A 17,572-nucleotide genomic window follows, 5' to 3' on the forward strand; every position below is an offset into this window, starting at 1 on the left:
GAAATATGTCTCCCTGTACAGGGAAATTCTTCCTTTGCCCTCCACAGAATGACACTGTAAAATATTAGCAATTTTAAAAGGCAGCAAGTTAAACATGTTTAAAAAAGCAGCAACAATAATAATAATAAAAAACAGAGCAATATAATCTCACTAACCACTATAACTTATTCTCCACCTTGTGTTATGACTTTTTCATTGAATTCAGGGCAGATATGATCAACAATTTAATAGAACAGACTGTAGAATTACATTTTTAATATATCTGTGTAGGAGTTTGCTCCTATTTATTTTTGTTATTTTTATGTTTTATCCCCATTCAAGTTATTTAGACTCCCTGCAGTTCTTTGAGTTGACATAGATAAACCTGCTGGTCCCTCTGGGTTTCTGTTGCTGGATTTCTCAGAGTGTGACTGGCTCTGGAGTTGGTAAACTCACCTTTGGCTCTGGTGTTAAACTGACAGTCAACTCCAGTAAGTACAAAGATCTCCTTTTTTAATTTGCAGTTTAAAACAGTCAAATGTTCACTTTAGGTGGACACATTTAAAACAAATGAGATAGATTACAGGAAGCAGTACCGAAACCATGTCAGAAAAAGTCTTACTTCAAAAGATTTAAAGATTTTAATACCAGTAATTTACCATTTGATAATAAAAAAAAGCTTTGAGAAGGAATTAAATGAACTGTAGTGAACTTTTAGTATAAAACTTTGTCTATATTTTAATTTATGAAAGGCGTTAAACTGTGTTGCTGTTATCTCCCCCAAGAAATTCTTGGTATTGACACAATGCAAAGTAAACCATGTATGGCTAATATTATCATAACAGCTAAATGTCATCACAGTTCACTTCGATTTTCTTCATAAATCTCAAAATTACATCACAAATGTCCGTTAAATGGCTTAATATCGATTTTGACGTATCATCAATGTTAAAATGATTAAAATATGATGTATGATTACGTGTATGACATCATGTAAAGTTTTTAGGTTGTCAGAGTTATTCAGGATTCATATAAGTAATGCAAACAATAATACACTAAGTAATGTCGTACATGTCTGGGTTTATGTAGCTGTATTTCCCACAGTGTGACAAACTCTGCAGCATCTAAACTCGTCTTTGGATCTGGCATTAAACTGACAGTTGGCTCCAGTAAGTACAAATTGATATAAATATATTATCGCCTATTTAATATTAATAACAACTGTGTATCTGAAGCTCCATTGACATACAAATAAAATGAGCCAGTTTTATGTCATTTCCCCAAAAATGATGGGACTACTGGGACAGCAGCAATATGGTATAATGACACATACACACTCTTTTATGATCATCTGGAGTTTTAAAGCAACACTTTCTAAAAGCCATTTCTCAGTCTTTGTTATGGGACTGATTATACAGTAGAACATGTAGTTATTGTTCAGATCAGATCCACTGTGTGACTGCTGCAGGAGACACCAGGCTGATGTTTGGAAAAGGGACCAAACTAAAAGTAGAAATCAGTGAGTATTAATAAAGGAGTATTTACAAGAGTTATTGACACACATATGATATATACATATGATGTTCATGTCTGCCATTGCTTAAAAATCTTTATTCATAATTAATGTGATTATGGAAAAAAAATCACAGTACCATAACAGTCTGCTGCAGTTTTCCTGCTGAAATCCAACATAATCTCAAAAGAATTCAGATTATTTCAAATCAGATCAATATATTGATTTAATCTGATAGAACCGTGTGTCCATACTGTTATCAACAGTCAGTAAAAGTGTGGCAGTTTGCAGAGAATGTGATTATATTTGTTGCTGTTAGGTTCGTTAAGCTGCAGGGTTTTCTGTTGAGAAATTGAACACTGTGTGACTGGGACAGCAAACTGGAAAATACATTTTGGAAGGGGAATCAAACTGGTTGTGGAAAACAGTAAGTTTATTTATTATTGTTGCCAATGATCTCCAGTTTATGGATCCAAAATGTACGCAAATAGATTAAATGTCAGCAGGACACTATTATTTTCACATTTTAACTAGTAATACACTGTTAAAAACTAGTGCAATGCATTTTTAAACAGTGGATTCTTTTATTATTTGTAATGAGAGAACTTCCAATTATCACTCAAAATAATAATAGATGTAAAAAACAATATTTGTGCTGCTTAGCTCTTGGTTTGGTGTCCTGTTTTTGTTTGATGCCACAGAATCTCTTCTCAACAGAGACTTGTGATTAATGTCATTGGATCTCTTACTGTGTGAATAATTATGGGCAGAAGATGATCTTTGGTTCTGGCACAAAATTGAGAGTTGAATCCAGTAAGTTACTTTCTTCATTTATAATGAATTTTATTTGATCAAACTGTCGGAATTAGGCATTTTTTTGGCCATCCTACATAATCAACATACATACTTGATGAAATCTCTTGACACAGCTTTAGTGTAGACAGAAAAAGAGCATTTACTCTCTATTCCAGCCGTGTAATTGGTTCTCTTGAATCTTTTGTGTATTGTTTTTACAGACATTCATGAATTTCCCTGTAAGACACATAAGGATCATGAGGGCTATATTACTTGCTTATTAATATTACCTGGATTACTTGCATGTCATCTTCTTTAAAGTTTGAATTGAGTAGCTTCATGATGAGGTACTTCATGTCATTGGTCTTTGGGTTTAAGCACTTTGGTTCCTCACTGTGTGACCACTTTTGGAAATACAAAAATCATCTTTGGTTCTGGCACACGACTGAGAGTTGAATCAAGTAAGTTATTTAAAGATTTGCAAGAAATACAAACTTTAAATTCAATGTTTTTACCTTGATTCACACTGCCAACAGCCACATGCTAAAATCACATTCTTTTTAATGAATTCAGAACAAATATTTAAGCTTAAGCAGAGTTGATTTAAAGCCACATACAAATTATTCGGGATATATTTTTCCCTCTTCCTTGTAAAATATAAATAGTATTGTCATGGGATAATTTATGGTCTGTGTCACGGTCCTCAGGGTTCATGTAGTTGTGTTTTGTGTTGTGTGACTGGCTACTCCAATGCAAAGCTAATCTTTGGCTCTGGCACAAAACTGGAAATTGCACCAAGTAAGTAACTTTATTCATTTGTAAGAACGAATGTTTGATATAATCTTACACATTTTACAGCAAATTCTACAGTTGCTGAAATATCCACCAACTGATTAATCTTCAGTTCGAACATACAAACAACTCTGTAAAAAAAACTGCTTTCACTGCTGTAGTGTTGATTTTGAAATATGTTATTATATTTTGTATTTTATTATTTTGTTTCAAATTATTCAGTCATATGCAGTCATTCTGCTCAAATCCAATTAGTTTTAAAGCATCCTAAAAAGAATCGATCATTATTTAGTAAAAAGAGAATCTGCATGAGGAAACAGTCATTAATGTTTAGAGTAGATCCACTGTGTGACTGACTCTGCAGGAACAGGGAGGCTGAGTTTCGGAAAAGGGACCAAACTAAAAGTAGAGAGCAGTGAGTATCAACTCTTTATAGTTAAAAGGAAAATGAATTGTGAGTCTGAAATTGAAATAGTCACATTATAGCATCATCAGAAGTCTACTGACATATTTTGATATAGAGAAAATTGGTCATCACAACGACGACGACATCTGAGGCTGCTCAAACCTTTTAAAAACTGTATTTAAAAGATTAATCTTCATAGATTCTAATCAATCCAGTTTGATTTGGTTTACTGTGATTTATGAGAGAGGAGTCAGCTTCTACTAAAAAAGTTGTGAATCTAAGTTCATACTAATCAGTAAGATTTTAATGTAGAATGATAATATATGACATATTCATTTCTTAGTGCTAACTCTAAATCTTTTGGCTGTTTATGATTTAAAGCTTGATGAGGAAACAGTTTGTAGTCATTGATCAGGTCAGATCCACTGTGTGACTGCCTCAGGATCGAACCGGAGACTGATTTTTGGGAAAGGAACCAAACTGACTGTAGAGTTTAGTAAGTAGAATTGAAATTTTCAATTAGTAAATTACAATAAGTTCTCACACGCTATCACATTGTTTCTCCTTAGTTCAGACAAGTTTAAGATAAAGATCTGTTATCATTGGAAGAAATGTGTTCTTAATGTCTTCACGAAACAATGACTGACACTTACCAGTCATTGTTAAGTTTTAAAGAATTCAACATGCTCAAAAATATCTGCCACTGAAGTTAATAATTTTACAAATAATGCAGTTACATTATATATGAAGAATTTTGATGGTTTTCACTAACAATCAAACCCTTCAGCTAGAAGAGTAGGAGTTCAAAAGTTAAACTGTTTGCAGATGATGTGATTGAATTTGTTTCTGTGAGGTTTTCACAACAGTTGTTGTTAAAGACTGAAACAATGTGGGACTTCAAACTGGAAATTCTTCTTTGGCAAAGGAATCAGGCTGATTGTTGAGTCCAGTAAGTGCTGCCAGTTTATTAGTAAAATGTGGTATATTTAACATGTTCTTAGTTTATCAGGTTAGACTTTTTACAAAGATAAAATGAAATGGAGAAAAACATGAATGCGAACAAAAACATCCATGATGTTAATAAAATGTTTAATAAGCCCAACTGTGATCAAATGAGATTGCACAATTCAAACAGATTGATATAAGTAACACGTTTTTTATTTTTCATCACTTTAGTACAATCCATTCATTCCAAACTTGAAAGAATTCAGAATAATCTGTTTCCGATTAATACATTTGTTTAACTTAAAGAACCCTGCATACATATACAGTTGTCAGTATTCTCTCAGTAAACGTGCGGCTGTTTGCAGATGATGTGATTATATTTGTTACTGTTTGGTTATTGATGCTGCAGGGTTGTTTGTTGACAAACAAACACTGTGTGACTGGGACAAGTAACCTGAAAATCATTTTTGGGAAGGGCATCAAACTGTTCGCGGAGGACAGTAAGTTCAATTATTATTGTTGCAATTTAACCACAGATGACACAAATTAACTAAAAACCTGCGACAAGACAAATATCTGCTTTAGCTTTTTCAGTCCAGGTTATTGCATTATCAGCAAACTGAAAGTTGAACTTTGATGTTAATACCTCACCTCAAGTCCAGCTCTAGAACAGATGTTGTGCTTAATATTAAATATTCTTACAAATTATTACTGTGTACACTGAACTATTTAGTTGTGATGAAACCTTTCTTTTTTTGTATTTTAAACCCCAGAGAACAACAGTAAAGTACATGTCAGCAGGACACACCGATTTCCACATTTAAACTCAAATCATACATCGTTCAAAATTAGGAAGATAAAATTAGGAAACAGTGGGTGTTTTATTTGACATGTAGAAGTGTTGGAAAATACAGTACTTATGATGCAAAACTGTTGGTTTGTTGGTCAGGAAGTTTTTTCTCTGAGACTTGTGATTTATGTCATTGGATCTCTTACTGTGTGAATGTTAATGGACAGAAGATGATCTTCGGTTCTGGCACAAAACTGAGAGTTGAATCGAGTAAGTTACTTAATTTATTTAAATGGGGTTTTTGTTATGAACTGACATTTTTCAGCTGATCTACGCCTTCAACTTAAATGCTCCAAGAGATCTTTAAACACAGATTTAATGTAGACATAAACAAGAGCAAGAACTTCAGATTTGCTTTCGAACTGTTGAAATAATTTAATATTTGATAACAGTATAAAACTTGACATTACTGTAAACATTAATGACTGCTTATTTCTGCATATTACCCAATGACACAACCTACAACCTGTATTACACAATGAATATTTAGATGTAAGTTAATGCCTGAAAATATCACCTGCAACACACAAAACCAGCAGTGCAAAGACAAATCCTGTTGAAATTGAATCACATTAACTTTGATCACTGAGCCTGAATTACACTCATCAATGTATTCATTTTCAAAAACAGAAGCAATACCTGGTACACATAATTCATCACATTATTTATATGACTGAATGTAAAATAATTACAGAAGAGGATTAGTTCGTCTAGAAATGAGAGAAAATCCAGTTGCTCTATTAAAGAACACAGTGAGCGGATTCAATTATTCTAAAAAACTAATGTAGTGAAAAACAAAACAGTACGTTAACACTGTTTCTATAAAACACACATTTAACTTGTTCTCGCTGTAAAAAGCTTAAATTCACTGAAGCTCATCATCGTTACTGAGCCGTCTTGTTTCAGTGATGTCAGTATTTAACGTATTAGAGTTTCTGAGTGTGTGACTGATTCTGGCCTTTACAAAATCAACTTTGGTGCTGGAACAAAACTGATTGTTGCTTCAAGTAAGTCAATATTCATGTTTAACTGAAGGCATAATTTATTAATTATTTATATTCAACTGTGAAACAGATTTATTTTAAACCGTTAAATCCCTTAACGATGAATATCTTTAATATTTTATTTTAGAATTTCACAATACTTAACAGGTTTATATAAGTTGTGACTCGTCTGGCTTTAAGATATTTTCAGTTCCAGCCTAATTGTTTATTTATCTGGTTTATGTATCTGTGGTGTTTATTTAAAGGTGCCAGTAGTTTTTGTTGAGTCTGTTTCCAGTGTGTGAATGATGGAGTGAAGCTCCTCTTCAGCACTGGAACAACTCTGCACATTGAAGCAAGTAAGAAACAAATATTTTTTTACTTGAGGTTCAGACAGATAAACTTATAACAGAATGATTTATTATTTTCTTGTGAACATCAGACCTGAATCTCTAAAGAGTTAATAGAAGAGAGAGTAAGTGGATCTTATTAATATTTTAAACTTCAAACTCACAGCGAAAGTTATCTGAGACTCTCTCCACTCTCTCTTCACTTTACATTTTTATCATATTCTCATTTTTCATATCAACTTTATTTCCACATCGAAAAATCTGCTGATGCTGATAATGATGGAAACAAAAACAAGAATTAATGTTGATAGCAGTGCTGCTGCAGCGTTTCTCTTGAAAAGCATTTTAAAAATTGAACTCTTTGGAACTGGAGCTGATCTGAGATCAGTGTGTTTGTGTTGTTGTTGCTGTCACGGTGTGACTGGCTCTGGAAATTATAGGATCCTCTTTGGTTCTGGCACCAAACTGACTGTCGAGTCCAGTAAGTTTTTAATTCGTATCAACTCTGAAAGATTGATTATTGATCTACTGACTAATTTAACTCACAATGCAGATTGTGTCAGTTCCATGTACGCTAAGAACAGAAACATGCTAATTAACTCCTGAATGTCCAAAGTGAAGATGAAGATTAGATCAGATTAGTTTTCATGAGGACTGTGAGGAGACAGTTACCCAAATAACATGATGCTTGACTAAATAACTTCAACTGCACTGAATACAAACTACAGTTTTTGTTATATGTTCAAAGTTCTCTAATAGTTTAATATTTGATCATTATTACATATTTTGAGAACACAGTAGTTTTAATGGCAGCCATTTTAAGTTAGTGCTTGAGGAGTTTGAGTCGTCTTGAACACATCGATGTCAACATTGTTCACCAACTAGGTAAAAGAGAAGATAATGTAAATATAATGTTCTTTGTAAAAATGACAAAAAAGAAAATATTCCACATGATTTTATATATAATGGATTTTCTTTATAAAGTTGATCTTTATCAACAGCAAATTCATGATTTAATGAACTGAAGCTTTAAAATCCGCTGAAGTCGGTTTTTGTTCATCCTGTTGTTGTTGTGTGAATCTCGGGGGAACAAAACTTCTGTTTGGCAGCGGAACGACTCTGACTGTACAGAACAGTAAGAACATCTCTTCTTACAAAATGTCTATGGAAAGTAATCAAATTACTTCACTTAACAGTTTATCACTTGTTGTTCTCACTGTAAATGTTTTGTCTCGAGAATTTTAAATGTAACTGAGAATATTTAAAGTTCAGATCAAACTTTACGTCTCCAGATTGAAACAGTTCCACAAAATCTTTTCCTTTCTGATCAGTAAAGTCTCTGAAGAAGTGAAGGTGAGCGGTTGAGTTTTTTGGTTTGTAGTCGTGCGCTGTGTGACTGAGTCTGGACTCAGAAAACTTTCCTTTGGAAGAGGAACCAAAGTAAATATTGAAACCAGTGAGTCAAATCTTTCATTTTCTTTTACAAAATAGACTCTCTCCATCTTTTTTCACTTTACTTGGATTTCATACAACAGACTCGACTGTTTTCACTCTCAAACTCTCTTCTTAACTCTCATGTAGGTTTTATTTGTGCAATATCTTAATGAGTAACATTTCAGTGTTCATCAGTTTGATTTGACAGTTGATTGGCTCCATTTTCACAGCGTCTTTCCTCATTTCCCTCAAAACTTGTTTTGGTTTGACTAAAAGGACGTTACTGTGATCTGAAAAGCTATTCAGACATAACAGATTCATATTTAACGTGTGTTGTGATGACTCAAGTCTTTTATTTTGGGAAAATGAAATACAAACATGAATATAAAACAAGTGGAAACGTTTTCATCCGATAGTACCTGAGAAAAACTAAAAACGCAGAAAAAGAAAATATAAGAAGTCACTGAAGGTGAAGAGAGTTTTTGCTCGGCCTTCCTGAACTGTGTGACTGCAGGCGGCAACCAAAAACTCCAGTTTGGATCAGGAACTAAACTCATCGTCCGCCATCGTGAGTAAAACTGTTTATCACACTATGTTTAAAGACAAAGAAGCAACCGTCAATATACAAATATGTACAATGCAGCTTTTCTTTTTACATTTGAAAAGGCAAAATGATTAATTGTTGGAGGAACTTTCGTTAAGTTATTTCCTCAAAGGTCCATCAACACTAACATCAACATTAACTAATATACAGTGTCAATGAAACAACAGGAAACTGGAGCGATTACACTAAAGTTTACATTTCAGATATGAATCAGATCAAACATAACCAAAGAAATCTAAAATTCATCAGACGGAACTGAATCAGCGTTCATGAATCCACATTTTATGTCTTTTGTCGTTTTCTTTCTTTAAAATGGTCAAAAACAAAATCTCCGTCTGCGTTGTGTGTTTGTGTTGCGATGTTCGGACCAGGAACTGAGCTGAAAATACAAAACAGTAAGATTTTCTATTCGACAGCCAGAAAATAACCAAATCATTACCAAGTTACAGTTCAACAAGTGGAAAAATGAACATTGCATATAGATATATGTCATTTATGAACAAAAATGTAAATTTCTTCTGCTTAATAAAACAATTACTTATTCACAAGTAACAATAACATCACTTGTCAAAATGCCGAGTTGAGACTTAACATTATTTTATTTTCACTAACTCTTTGTTCGCATGTGAAAACAGCATGTAAATTGATTATTATATCGTGTGACACGTTTTGATTAGAGACAGTTCTTCCTTCAAACTCTGCTGACTTCTGACAACATGTGACACAACGAAACAACCAGCTCATCAGTGTGAAAACTTAATGTCAGTTTAAATAGAATCAGACTGATGTCAAAACACTGCATGAGATTCAGTTAACTGTAATATTCCACGTTTTTAACCTCGTAAAAGTTAGTTATTTAATTCAAGTCTTTGTTTCTAATAAGATGCTTGAACACCTTCAGAGTGTGTGAGGAGTTATTGATCAGCCCTCCTGAACTGTGTGACTGGAACTGGAATCCAGAAACTCCAGTTTGGATCAGGAGTGAAACTCGTCGTCAACGACAGTGAGTCAAAGATTTGTGAGGAAAAACTCGTCTGCGTAAAAAAAGAAACTTAGTTCCGTTTTTTTTAACTGAATTATTGTGTATCTTATGAAAACCTGTTGTGTTATCACAGAAATCACTTATTGTGGTTGCACCAAACAGATTTAATAACTTATGTTGGCTCCCAGTTTTCATGAGCTCCCATGTTTTGTCAACAAACGTGGATTTGTGAGAGTTTGTGAACTGAGGAGGACGGATGTGAGTTATTGATCAGCTCTCCTGAACTGTGGGACTGATGCTGGATATCAAAAGCTCCAGTTTGGATCAGGAGTGAAACTCGTCGTCCACGACCGTGAGTCAAACTGTTCGTAAGATCTGTGCCGATTCAACATCTAACAAGTGTTGCGTAGATTAAACCTGGGCACTAATCACAGGTTTGATCAGAAACTTGATCATTGTGTTTGATTTACCTTAGTGAAGCTGTCAGGTTGAAGGTTTGTTTAAGGTTTGAGGTGAAGAGTTCCTCAGTGTATTTGCTCTGAACTGTGACACTGTGTGAATTATGGAGACAACAAACTGATTTTTGGATCAGGCATGAAGCTGACAGTTCACAGCAGTAAGTCTCTGAAACTCATGTGAATATTGATGTGTGACTGTGATCACTGTTTAAAATCAGAGTTACAGCTCGAGTCTCGTATGAACATCAGTATTTGCTCCCAGCCGGTTTATCAACACTAAGATTTTAATTTACACCTTTAAATTATTAGAATTGTCAAATTAATTCAAATCAAGGTGAAACTCTTCCCGCTGATTTAATGACCAGTTACATTAACATGGACAAATATTTAAAGTATAAATATATAAATACATTTAAATACTGATTGATTATGGTTTTAACAATATATTGTTGTGTCCGTTTATTATGTTCTTGAGATTATTACTTGTTACATTCTAGAGTTAAAATATGAAGCGATTAAGAGTTGAGAGGTTTGTGAGCTGGTCACAGTGTGAATGATGGCACACAGAAGCGGAACCAAACTCTCCGTACGATCCAGTAAGAACAGAATATTTGTTTTATGGCACAAGAGTAAGAATTGATTTATTTTAGGAACTTTCTAAAACAAGCTACAAAGTGCTTTTTCTACTGAAATGGGAAGTAAAACAAATATAAATCTAGTTATCATGGAGTTTGAATACAAATCCACTAAAAGCCTGTTGAAAGAAGAGTTCAGACTTTAAGCTCATTCGGTTTGTTTTATTGTTTCAAAGACGGAGCAAATTAAAATCCTCATATTTCCAGTCGATGTGAGGTATCAGTATTATACCTTTAACTGTAAACGTGTGAAACTTTTAAACTATCACTATTTGTTTTGTTCGAGGACAAAATGTTTTATTGTGTTCGGGTGAACTTTGGATTTCACCAAATCTAAGAAATTTCAAACCATCAATCTGACTGTGACATGAAATCAAACTGATTAACAGACGAAACACTCAGAACTACAATCCTCCATTAAAATCACCAAGCGTAAAGTTACTGTTAAACTAGTGATTTGTCCTGCGGAGGCTCAGTAAAACTGTCCCGACTCAAACATCCGACTTTCTGTCATCAGGCGTCTCGTTGTGTGAACGACGGGACGCGACGGCTGATGTTCGGACGAGGAACCGAGCTGAAAATACAGAACAGTAAGATTTTCTGTTCAGCATCTGAAAAATAAAAGTTGCTTATTAAAAGTTTCGCCCAAAACAATATCATGAAATTCAACAACATCAGCTGCTGACACAGTTTAATGTCAATATTTATTTGGTAAATACTTCTGGACTGATTAGTTACTGACATGTAATTCAGTTGAATAAAAACAAATCAATGATAGTTGTTAATGTTGGTGAATTACCTGTGACTAGTAACAAAACTGCAATGTGCATATTCAATAATCACAATTATCACAGAATTATCTTGGTCATGATTTGCGACAACTGGAATCTGAACCTTCATTACAGGTCAGATTTAACTTCTGCTGTCTGTTAATCCACATAAATGAAGCATCATCATGGGAAGTGTCTCTGTGATTGTTCTAATCTTTATAAATAAATGATCAATAACAGACAGGAAGAGTAAGAACCCTTCAAAGTAAAACAAGCAGCATGTGTTGACCAGCCTGCAGTTGTTGTTAAAGCTCCGACTGGTGTGTGACTCAGTCTGGAGTCCAGAAGGTTTCGTTTGGATCAGGGATCCACGTCACTGTACAAACACGTGAGTCGGTTTCAATTCATCAAGCAGCTCGTCAGTCAGTTTAAATGTTACAGAGAAAAAAACATCGACAGGCTTTTTAATGTGAGTCAAGATTTAAAAACACCCTTAAATGAACTGTGACATATTTCCTTGTTGTACAGAAAAGAAAAGGAAGATCAGTTTGTAGACAGAGTTGGTTTATATATTAAAACTCAAGTTACAGGCACATTAACATGTGACAGTTTAGCCATCGAGGCCGTTTCACCTGCAGTCCGTCGATGGATGTGATAAAACTGACAGTAGACAAATAAGATATTTGAAACGAGACAGCAAGACTTTTCATCGAGCGGAGCAAATATAAAACAGGACAATGCACTTAGATTATAAATTAAAATGAGAGATAATAAGCTTGTGGCTCCTCGAGGTCGTCAGCAGGTTGTTGTCGAGCCGTCAGACAATGTGTGAATTCTAACAACAGGAAACTGACTTTCGGTTCAGGAGCTCAGCTGAAAATTCAAACAAGTGAGTCGAAAAAATATTTATAAAGACAAATTGAATTAAAATCACAATGACTTGTTAAATGTGGAGGCTGATGTTTAGATGCTTTTCTGCATCACACGACATGAAAACTGATCTTAGAGATTTTTCTAATATCACGACTAAACTGTGTTTCAGGTTTACAATCTTCAGTCAGCAGTAACAACTTCTGACACGACAAAATACATCAAACCTTCAAGATAAATGTATTATAATATTTAATCACACATAAATCATCAGAGAACATCAACCAGAGGCTCATTTCACAAACATTTAACACAACGTTAAAATGTTAGTGAGCGAAACAATAATGAACTAACGATGACAAACATCAGTTTTATTAAACTACATCGTCATCATCATCATCCGACAAGCTGTGAATTAGTGATCCTGAGTTCTGCTGGAGCTGAGAGTGTTTGGATCAGAGTGTGAGGTGGTTTCTTGTTCTGGAGTCGATCAGTGTGTGAACGTCGGATACAAGTTAGTCTTTGGAAACGGGATCAAACTGCACGTCCAGGGTCGTAAGTTTATCGTCTGTAAATCTTTCAACTGCAATAATTTAGACTTCATCAGGTCATCGTCAGTAAGTCTGAGGTGAAACTTTGTCCAAATCACTCTGAAAACTGTCATGTTTGTAACTTTACAAACTAATCAATCAAACATTACTGATAATTGATTTGGTGTTGGTTGATCACATGAGCACTGGCTGTGTGAGCTGCTGATGTTTGTCGTATGGAGGCTGCTGACTGTGTGAACGCTGCCGGCTCTAAAATCACCTTCGGAGCTGGAATCCATTTAATCATACAAACAAGTGAGTCAAGAAAAAGGAAACATGGGCAGAATTAATTAATATTAGTTATAGGTTATCGGTTAATGATTAAAACTAACATCATCAAGAGAAAATTCGCTGAAAGTTTTGATGATAAATCATTATTCAATTCTCCACATTGATAAAATCTACATTAGTTATAATAAAATATGTAGTTTTGTTGAAACTGAGACTCTTCAGTGTTCTGGAGGTTCTGGAGGTTCTGGAGGTTCTGATGGTTCTGCAGAGGTTTTTGAATGTGGCTGACTGTCTGTGTGAATCAGAACAACTACAAGTTCACGTTTGGATCTGGAGTCAAAGTTATCGTATCACCGCGTGAGTGTGTTTTATAATATTCATGACCGAATTGTTACATTCAGACTAGTTATTCATCTAATCATCAGCGTGTCTTTGTGTAAACGTTCCTTTATTAATGACGTATTCTGAACTTTTACAGTTACAAGGTTCTGATCAGACAGTCAAGTTTTATTACTCTTCTGTTTTATTGACATTTGTTCTAATTAACAACATTTAACAAAAGCAGCACAGAGTCATGATGAACGGACGGAAAAACAAAATAATGAACAGCGATGGTTTAGTGTTTCTGCTGTCAGGACTGACTTTGGATCTGGAGTTAATCTTGTTGTCCTGACGAGTAAGTGTGAGACGTATCGTAGTTAAAACTGAACCCAGAACTCCTCGACTGACTAACAACACGATGTCTAAAATCAAACTGCCTTCATAACAACAGCGGCACATCTGACCATCTGCATGTTCGACTCATTCCAACATTTACTGTTGACAAAAACTCAAATCTATCTGACGAGCTGTAAAAATCCAACACAACAACAATGTGTAACACAACAAATTCATATTTATGCTGTGATGAAAAAAGTGAGTTATGAAATATTAAATTAAATCTGATCACATTTAGATATCAGTCACATGATTGTTTGGAGGGTTTAAGTGTTGAATGAAGTGTAAAAGTCAGCCGACTGGTTTCTGTCATCAGTCGGTCTGTTGTGTGAATTACAACAACAACAAACTTCTGTTTGGATCAGGAACCGAGGTCGTCATCGTGCTGAGTGAGTCACTAGTCAAAAATACCAAAACAATGTGGACGACACACAAACAGGAGGTAACAACTTCATGCTAACTGCGATATTAAACAACTAAATGTTGGTGTGAAAAATGTAAATGATAAATTGTGTGAATAACGAGTGAAAGTCTCGTCTGGTTACATGTTTACTATAACTGAGTGTAACTGTCCTTTTTGTTCACTTGACTCACTCCAATAATAATATGCAAAAAGAGACAAAACACAGTAAACAAAGATAAAGATTATTTTGATTATGAGCATATTCTTTCAAATTTCTATTGATACTGTGATAATATCGTCACCTTGGATTGTTCTGTCATTGATAATCATGTAGTAAATATCTGATATCGTGACGGCCCGACAACAAACTGTGGACTTTACTTGAAAATGAATATGAAGAAGTTCAGTTTGAGATGTAAACTTGAAGTTAATCTTCCAAAAACAATTTAAAAGGACGATTAACCTCCTCGACTGAGGCCCGACGGTCTTCCTCAGTTCAACCAGATTTCACGGCTGATGTTTGCGAGTGTGTTTCACTCACAGTGTGTCTGTGAGTGGCATCATCTTCTTCTTCTTCTTTGGATTTATGTTCAGTCAAAATCAATCTGAGAAAATGTCTTGTGAACTGGACACACGGTCATTTTCTGTCTGAGTCTGACCGTTATTTGTCTTTTTGTGTGTTTTCAGAGTTAGAGGTAGAACCGGACTACTACAGACTGGAAGACAATGGGACCACGGCATGCCTCGCTACTGGCTTCACAAGACAAGATGGAACATACAACCATGAACTCTTCAAGGATCTTATCAACAAGACAGCGGCCGTCCGTATAGAAGACGACAAGGTGTACAACCAGGTGGTTGTGTTACCAACTGGAAACAATGGGGACAGATGTGAGACAGGTAATAATACAATTTAATACGTTTGACATCTGAGTATCTGATTTTAGAGACTAAAGAATCATAATTTCAGCTGGAAAAGAAAAAAACAGAAAGTGTAAAACGAAGATGAATGATGATAAATGGAGTTGGAAAAATGTGAAATGAATGGACAGATTATTGAAGAAGTGTAACTGTAAAATGGGGCGACAGTGTGTAACTGCTCAGAGAAATGATCGCTGTGAAAAACTAAAAGTACCTCTTGTTCTTTCAGGGACTGAAAGTAAAGACAGTTCATGTGAAGACGGTATCAAACCAGGTTTGTATTAAATCTGACTGAACAGACGTTTCTGTGTTTTAAAGGTTTGTTTGTTCTCCAGTTTAATTTTTGTCATGTCGTCGTCTGCAGATCCAAAGGTGAACTTTGTTTCTGTGACCGTCCTGTGCCTCAGACTGCTCTTCATCAAGACCGTCGTCTTCAACGTCCTGATGACTTTCCGACTGTGGATCAGTCAGTGTGAGTACAAAGAGCATGAAGTCTGAGGGAAGCTTGTTTCCTCTATATTTGATCACGTTTTCGTCCTGTTTCACAGAGTGTCACAGGAACGCGTCCTAAAAGCAGAAAATAAGTGAGCGTCCTCTCAAAGTAGATTTCTGAAATCATATCTGTGGTTAAAAATGGAGCTTAAAGGTGCATAATGTATTAACAGAACGTGGAGAAACAACAGTTCTGAAATTATGTAAAAGATGTGTCACGTTGCAGAAATATCTACTGAAGTTAGCATGCTAACCAGCTAGCCACTTTGTAGGCTGATGTATACTGAGGATAAATAAAACCAACACTGCTCCGCGAGTCTGCCAACACAAACGCTAACTGAGCTTACTAGCTAACGACTGCTACAGTTAGCAGCAGTTAGCGGCTACTTTGGTCATATTTGTTTGGAGTATGAATTTAACACATTTGATTTGATTTGATATTGCACCTTTTAAGAGATTTTGTTCTACGACATTAAAAACGGTTAGCGGTTGCTAACAAGTGTCTAAATGAGTCTTCAGAGGTTGTCGGGGTTATTAAAGGTAATTGTGCATCATCAACTTGTTTATAGCCATTACAACATCAGCATTTCACCTCTGGCCATTTCATTTACACTACAAAAATCATAAAGTGGTGCTCATCTGTGAAGATTATCTTGCTGAAAAAACGTGTAAGTATCAAAAAAACTTGAGATTTTTTTCAGCAATAATCCAAAATCCAAATGAAGATCCAGTAGACTTTTTGTGGAGGGAACCAGGAACGATGCTAACTTCAGTTAGCCTACAAAAATACGTACATCTTGATAAAACAGACAGAAACACACTGATTCACATGTTAATCATGACCACAGAGTGAACATGTAATGTACCGCTGGGCTTTGACAGATGTAATGAAAACTGCATTGTTTTGAAATGAGACACATTTAAGTCCATTTATGAATTGAAAGGCAGTAACAGAATGTGGTGTTGCAGGCGTGTTGCTCTCCTGTTTTACTGAGGACGTCTGTACATCATGTTTCATACAAAGAGTTTTATCATGATGTGACTTTGACTCGGCTGCTGCCTCAGCCAGGACTGTCTAGTAAAAGATTTTGTCCTTAGTGAGACGTTTTGGAAACATAAAGGTGAATTAAATAGATAAATGAAAATGTTCATGTTAATTAAATATTTTTTCTGGTTTGTCTTGCAGAAACTCATCAGACCTTCACCTGAAACTAATCAGAGATGGTGGATACGCAGAAGCACTCGGATCAAGTCATCGCTGAGCGTCACTTCTTTTTTTCATCATTGTCTCGTCGTGTGAAATAACAAGTATAAATATCAAATCATCTGTCAGCTTCTGAATATCATCAGGAAATCCTGCTGTGCATGTAATCTTTATTATGTTGGAGAAGTTAATACTTCTGTTGCTTTTGATGAATGAATCTTGACTCTTTCTGTCCTGCTGGTGTAAATATCAGTTACAGTCTGACAGCATCCTGCTGCCAGAAAACATCTCTGAAGAAAACTTTATAAAAACTGCTGTGTGATATTATTTCCTGTGTTGTTGCTACAATAAAAATCAGATAGAATGAACTGAATGACTGTTGTGTTTATTTAAGCTGTAGAATTCCTGCTGTCACTCGACTTCCTCATGTTCGGAGTCACAGACTTCACTGCTGCATCTGTACAAGTAAAGAGATTATTGATTAAGTTGATGAGATTTGATTGATAACAGCTAAACTCCAGAAGCTCTTTATGGCCATGGGTCAAACATGATTTCATCGTGATAACAACCTGCATATATTTGTTTTGTTGAAATCATTGATTTATTTAGTTATTATCTTGGGATAATAAATGTTTAACGATCGCCGCT

General features: G+C 35.0%; 1 protein-coding gene across 1 annotated transcript in view; it reads left to right on the forward strand.

The window, feature by feature from the left end:
* Positions 1-17,292, forward strand: part of LOC119011574 (M1-specific T cell receptor alpha chain-like) — a 39,723-nt gene extending 22,431 nt beyond the window's left edge. The window contains exons 2-5 of the mRNA XM_037084804.1: positions 14,995-15,207; positions 15,458-15,502; positions 15,593-15,700; positions 16,907-17,292. Of these exons, the coding sequence (XP_036940699.1) occupies positions 14,995-15,207; positions 15,458-15,502; positions 15,593-15,700; positions 16,907-16,908 (368 nt within the window). The 3' untranslated portion in view covers positions 16,909-17,292. The remainder of the gene's footprint in view (positions 1-14,994; positions 15,208-15,457; positions 15,503-15,592; positions 15,701-16,906) is intronic.
* The last annotated feature ends 280 nt before the right edge of the window (positions 17,293-17,572 follow it).

This window comes from Acanthopagrus latus, chromosome 21 (assembly GCF_904848185.1).
Source record: "Acanthopagrus latus isolate v.2019 chromosome 21, fAcaLat1.1, whole genome shotgun sequence".
In the NCBI taxonomy this organism is placed as follows: domain Eukaryota; kingdom Metazoa; phylum Chordata; class Actinopteri; order Spariformes; family Sparidae; genus Acanthopagrus; species Acanthopagrus latus.